Source organism: Gymnoscopelus microlampas, assembly GCF_963454915.1.
Source record: "Gymnoscopelus microlampas genome assembly, chromosome: 19".
NCBI lineage: Eukaryota > Metazoa > Chordata > Actinopteri > Myctophiformes > Myctophidae > Gymnoscopelus > Gymnoscopelus microlampas.
Genome location: NC_139956.1, coordinates 21,673,986 through 21,680,791, shown reverse-complemented (window position 1 = coordinate 21,680,791; position 6,806 = coordinate 21,673,986). Strand labels below are relative to the sequence as shown.

Genomic DNA, 6,806 nt, shown 5'->3' with positions numbered 1-6,806 from the left:
TGACTGACTAAAATCTAATTTATACTTTGTCACATGACAGTGTCGCTCACCGCAAATAAACTGATTTTCGCAACTCTGCGGCAAAGTATAAATGACACTTTAAATTACATTGTTAAAGTGATCTGGTGGCTTTTGTTGCAGTGGTCCTGTGGTGGCAGTTGCTGAATATCTGTGGGACAGCAGAGTTGAGGAACAATGGTTTCACACTTTTAGAGTTAAATTAACGGGTAGGTTTGTAATATGTTGTAGTTTTGAACTACAGTTGCAAAGTATTTAACAAAGAATAAAACAAGTAGGCCTAACTGTAGTAGACAATTTGTACATCATCACAATCAGTCACATTACAATATACAAACATTCTGAGTGAGGTGCTGTTACCTGCTTTGTAGACTGCTGACTGACTGAAGAATCTGCCTGGAAACTGAAGTATAATCTATTATCCTGTTCCCTGGGGAGATAATGACTTTGGCACTGCACTGCAAGACACCTGTCACAGAGAAGAGAAGCAAGACACATGGATGTCACAGGAAACAGCATGACATGTGGTTGTTGTTTCATTTACTTCATTCTAGTTCAGAGTTCCTTGGCGGCCAGGGTGTCAAGGCCCTTACAGGTCTGTAACTCTCTCAAGAGTGTACAAACGGAAACAAATGGACCGTTCCATGTGTAGGCTACACTCTCAGAGTTATGGGAGTCTTTGAAGTTAAAATGTTTGAGAACCACTGTTCTAAACATGATGCAAACGTCCAGTGTACAACAGTGTACATTTACTTGAAGTTAAAAGGTTTGAGAACCGTTCTTGTTTATAACTCACCTTATTACGTTCCAGACGGTCAATATAAATTAGTTTGGCACTCTTAACATAGATTGACCCATGCTTGTTGATGAGCCTAGTTGGTAAGGGTTGGGGTCAGACTTGAATGCGACATCACACAGTAGTCCATGTAGATCCTGAGAGGAGCCTCCACGCTGGCCTACAGAAACACTGACTCCCCCTTCTGGTAAACCAAGGAACTACGTGGGAAAGATGACCAAACAGTAGGCTGCTTAGACCAGTGGTTCTCAATCTTTTCATGCCGTGACGGTGCGAAGCCCCAAAATAATATATTCTAACTGGGGACGCCTCACCGGCTCACCCTGATAAGCACTTGGAATGTGGGAGTTGAGGCATAACATTTAGTTTGACTTGGTTACACAGATAAATATTGTGGAAAATAGCTGATCTACAAGCTCACACAATGCCTATATAATATTAAAAAAAATGTTGCCCCTTATATTATTTGACAATTTGGCCGATGTTTGATTATAGTATAATTTGTTGATTACTTTTGATGCAGTAATGTTTTTTTCTTTGTTGTTTTGAGGTAGCCTATTAAACATATCCTTTTGTCAACTGTCATCTGGGAACCCCCCAAAATCATGTGGGGACCCCCTGGGGGTACCGTCCCACAGGTTGAGAACCACTGTAGACCATTATAGATCATAGACTCATTATATTATACCTCTATGCATAGACTGGGCATTGTGGGCAACCATAATGAACACACGTGCTGCCTTTACTTGGATGCGATTGGTTGATTGGAACGTCCGCCTGACGACTGAGCACAGCTGATTCCAATTAATCCAAATCAGATGCAAGGCGGCAGGTGCCATGATTCTAGAGCTTAAAAGACAACCAGAATGCATCAGGGTTGCTTGTGACTGTTGTAAAGAGGTTGTGTTCAGGTCCATGCCAATACAGTACACATTTTTTATTTTACAGTTTAAACAGTTGTAAAGAAGTGTTCAGGTCCATGCCAACACAGTACACATTTTTTATTTTACAGTTTTAACAGACATTTTGTTTCTTAATTTCAACGTGCTGCATCCTCTCTTTAACTACTGTATACCACTCCAGCCATGCTTGAGGTAAGTAGGAAGTTTCCTTTTATTTCTGATCCATTTGAACTTGAAGCATATAGATTATAGGTAGGCTTACTAATAACCTAATTTGTGGGTTTATTGGATTAGAGCTGTTTTTCAAGGCAACACTCACGACTAAATGTAACCATAGTATTAGTTGCCATAGTATTAGTTATTACATTTAAGGTTGGGTTTAACTTAAATTAACTACCACATCTAGTGGTGGGAAAATACTCAAATGTTTTACTTCTGTAGAAATACTATTACAAGTAAAAGTCCAGAATAAAAAAATAACTTGATGTACATTTACTTAAAGTACTCATTATGCAGAATCTTTTGTGTAAAATTCTTTTGAAAATGGCCAATCTACAAGCTTGCAATGAGCTATTTTTGCTATTTTCAAATGGCTGAAATGTATATAGGGCTGAAGTGGTTGGTGTGTTTTGTAATAAAGCTACAAAGTAACTTAAGTTTTCAAAATTGTAATGGAGTAAAAGTACAATATTTGGTTGTGAAATGTAGGGGAGTAAGGTATTAAACTGGAAATACTCTAAAGTAAAAATGCTTAGAAATTGTACTTAAGTACAGTACTTGAGAAAGTGTACTTAGTTACTTTAGACTTCATATAACAAACTGCTAAATTTAAACGACTGCACACTAAACATTAGATTGCTTATGGCATAGGTAGAAGAACATGCATTGATGACTGAAGAACATTTAGGGTTCACTGTGACACCAATTTAGCAACTTCTGAGATGAAACAATATGTCATAAAGGTAGACTCAACCTGAAACGATTATTGCTGTTCCAATGATATCTGATGATGCCATATATGTACAGGTGACCTTTTTTGACTAAATCTAAAGTGGGTTTTTAATGTGAAGTGAGATTTTGCATATTAGTCAGCCATGTTTACAGAGCTTTGCTGTTCACTCTCTGCAGACCAGCAGTGATGATCTGTTCCTGCCTCCCTACCAAGAGGAGATGGTGGATAAACTGCTGTCCAGTGAGACGCCAGATGAGGATTTTGGACTCGGACTCTGCGGTGGGCTTTCTCTCGCCGAGGCCTTACTGCCTCTGGTAGAGCCTTCCAGCCCTTCCCTCATGCCTTGGGTCTGCTCCACCCGCTACAAGACAGAGCTGTGCACCAACTATGCTTCAACAGGCTTCTGCATGTATGCCAAGCGCTGCCAGTTTGCCCATGGCCTGCACGAGCTCCATGTACCCTCCCGCCACCCCAAGTACAAGACGGCCCTGTGTCACAGCTACCACTCAGTGGGCAAGTGTGCCTATGGTACCCGCTGCCTGTTTGTCCACAGCCCCATGGAGCAGCGCCCTTCCTCTCGCCGCCATCACAAAAACATCCCCTGCCGTAACTTGAAGTTCTTTGGGGTTTGCCCTTACGGCACGGGCTGCAACTTCCTGCACATCGAGGATAGAGGAGAAGGCTGCAGCCTGGAGGCACCCGACAGTGGTGGTGATGAGAAGTTTAAATCTACGCCTGAACCACCGGCCAAAGGGTGGAAGCCTCGCGGAGCCTTATGCCGTACCTTCTCTGCCTTTGGTTTCTGCGTCTATGGCACCCGCTGCCTCTTTCAGCACAGCCTCCCCAGCAATATGAACGGCACTGACGTCAGCTTTAGTCCAGGAGACTTCACCTCTCCTTTGAGCAGCAGGGCAGTGTCGCCAAGTAACGACATGCTTGCTTCCTCCCCGTTCTCTGCCACCTCCTCGACCTCACACTCCACCACCTCCTCTGCTCCACCCTCCACTACGACCTCGCCCCTCAATACCCCCACTGTGGAACCCACGGCTCACAATGCCTTCACCTTCTCCAGTCAGCACCTTAATGACCTGCTTCTGCCCTTGGCTCTCCAACTCCAGCGACTGGAGAGCAGTCAGGTCATGGCAGTCAGCACTCGCGATATCTGGGACAACAGATCATTGTAGGTGGGCAATAGTCATGGGTTGCTCCTGGCATCAAATGATGGCAAACGCAATTTCAGCACTTTTATTTTTTTTATGTGTGTATAGGCACCCTTTATATATTTTTAAAGGTTTTGCATGAGTCTTCTAGAGCTCCTGGATTTTTTTTTATTACTTTTCCTCCTTCCATGTATATTGGGATGTCGGGCTGGGCAGTCTGACATCTACTGGGAGGACAGGAGTCTGGGACAAGTTGCCAGCACTGTTATGACTGGAAGATATGTTTAATAACTTTTAATTGTTGTACATATTTAACTAACAAAGCTTGAGTTATTCTTGTCTAAAAAGTCAGAATGCTAAATAAACTTAAAATTTTAAACCTGGTTTTGTCATACTTTGAAAAAGCAATACAGCTTAGTAATTGTGTTGCTCTGGGAGTGGAACTGCATCGGCTTCAATACAAAATATTCCCTTAACATTAATTTTCTAGTAATTGGGCAATGCACTCATCATGTTTTTTGTATATTTGGGTAATGCCACCTTGAACAATATGAAGTCTAAACATGTTTAGGAATTGTGTGGGTTTCTAAAGAGGTCTTGGGGAATAACGATACAATACGTTTGAACTTTTGTCATGTCCTGTGTGGACAAATGGACTTCCTAATTTAACCTAGACTTTCATAATATATTGGGACAAAAGGATCTTAAAAGTGTGGCTAGTTTGCTAAAGGTGTTGGACACAACCAACCATGTGATGCAGGATTTTTGCCTATTAGACATGCCCAAAATGGGGACACTGGTTAAAAATTGAAACCTTGTGTGGTATGCCTTGTTGCATCTTGAGTCCAGTAATATTTTGAGAATTGTTGGTTGTCATTCATAAGAGGATTATCATGGTTAGTCTCCCTGATTCCATGGCATTGCCACAAAACAAGAGTTCCAATTGCCCCCTTGGTAGGTTGATGGCACAACATTATCTCAAATGTAAAACAAGGCTTAAGTTGTGAGATCTTTTGAATGACTCCTTGCATAATATTTTTATCTAAAAGGCAATATTGGGAATCAATGCAAGACATACCTGAATTTATTGAACTCTTAAACACCAGAATGAAAGAGCTCGTCACATGTTATCGCAGTTTGAAGACTAAACAAGGTGGTCTGCAATCAGATATGTGTAACAACCAAACCATTGCCATGCTGACACGTCACTGGATTTGTATTCAACAATCCATCTTGCATATGATGCAAGTAAAAACATGCAACATGTTGGCGTTGGTATTAAAAAGAAAACGTTAAATGTATTTTTTATGTAGTTTCACATTCATTTGATATGTTGATCACATTGTATTAGCCCAATAACTTAAGTGTGCTGTCTTTGTACATTCCTGATCACAAGATCTTGTCATATATTCATGAAGGCTGAGACAGATTAAGCATACAGTATTTTGGTGAAGTATATTTTATTTCTACCAGTTACCCCATGTGAAAGGCCCTCTGTATACTGAACATAAAGGGTTGAACTTATGGGCAAGTAATTCAGCTTTGAACTGCCAGATGTGCGACAAAGAGGCAGCTTTTAAACTATCTGACGAAGAGAAAAAGAATCAAGGGCTTGAAGGCAATGTGTGAACCTGTTTGTTTTTTCTCCTGGTAATGCGTACATATAATTACATGCTAACCTGAACCCAAAAACAGTCAACAGAGACGTGGATAAAGTACTTCTCTTGATAAGGAAGGTCCACTGTTGATTGGCTCTTGTTCCGATAACTGTAACACAAGGAAAGCGCAAATAACTAACAATTCAAATATAAGCCAGGCTTCAAATGGAGAATTACTGATATGATTGAGGGTACACATTAATCTCTGTGACACTCTGTGTACTGTATGTATAAAAGGAGAAAATATTTTGCAGAGGGTTATAACCTGAAGAAGGCAGTCGGGCCGCTACGTATGTGTTGTAACCCTGTCACCATGCACTGTTTTGAATATATTTCCATTATGAAATAGCCATTGACTGAAGGCTTTTTAAACTTGATTGCCGGAAGAGTGCTTTGGATTTTTCTTTGAATCCACTAACAATAGTTTTACAGGATCTCCTCTCTGGTCAGTAAGAATACATTGAGGACTTATTTTCAATTTCTACTCGTTTATATGATGTTTTTGTATAGTATTGTATATTTGTCCGATGAATTGAGTACAAACAAAGGACCCCAATATTTCTTAGGTTTAAAATCCTATTAGCAGACCTTGTATTGAACTGTACTTCCCTGTGCTTGTCTGTTAATAAAGTATTCAATCAAATCAAAGTTAAAAAAAAAATCAAATAATTGTAGTGGAGTAAAAGTACAATATTTTCCTTTAATATGTAGTGGAGTAGTAAAGTATAGAGAATTGTAAATGCTGAATAAAGTCAAAATACCCCCCAAAAATTGCTTAGTACAGTACTTGAGTAAATGTACTTAGTTACTTTACACTACTGCAATATGTTCACACCATAGGGTTCACACCAGGGTATGGGTTCACACCATAGACTATCCACTCTGTTTCCTAGGCTTTTCACTGTGTTCCACTTCCTGTCTTTTGATCCAATGAAATCCAATGAAACCGGTCAGATGACTAATGATATCCAATGAAATCCGACAGGAAGTGGAAAACACACAGCCAAGAAACAGGTGGATAGAGTTAAAGGTTCACACAGATGTATTTTATTTTGAAGGCCAGGACCGGAAGGAGGATTGTGGATAATAAAAACATTTATCCATTTAGATACATTTTTTATATTTTAAAAAACGTTTTTGTTACACAGAAACATAATATGTGTTGTATAGCTTCGTTTAAATGCTTAATTTATAGTTTAAAAGTTTTAATGTGCAAATGAACCGTTTTTCAATGGTTTTCAATAGTTTCTTTTTACTCTAGAGGGTACTCTTATTCTGAAGAGATCGTCAACCGGAAGTCTTATTTCTGCTCCGTTATTT

The 6,806-nt window shown here is 39.9% G+C and overlaps 1 protein-coding gene across 1 annotated transcript; it reads left to right on the top strand.

Moving 5' to 3' along the window:
- Positions 1-1,899: 1,899 nt before the first annotated feature.
- Positions 1,900-3,852, top strand: LOC311034414 (uncharacterized protein; the record flags this gene model as incomplete). The annotated part of the gene is made up of 2 exons (XM_084042295.1): positions 1,900-1,908; positions 2,845-3,852. The coding sequence occupies 2 exons, from the start codon at positions 1,900-1,902 to the stop codon at positions 3,850-3,852; spliced, it is 1,017 nt and encodes a 338-aa protein (XP_083898421.1).
- Between the last annotated feature and the right edge of the window lie 2,954 nt (positions 3,853-6,806).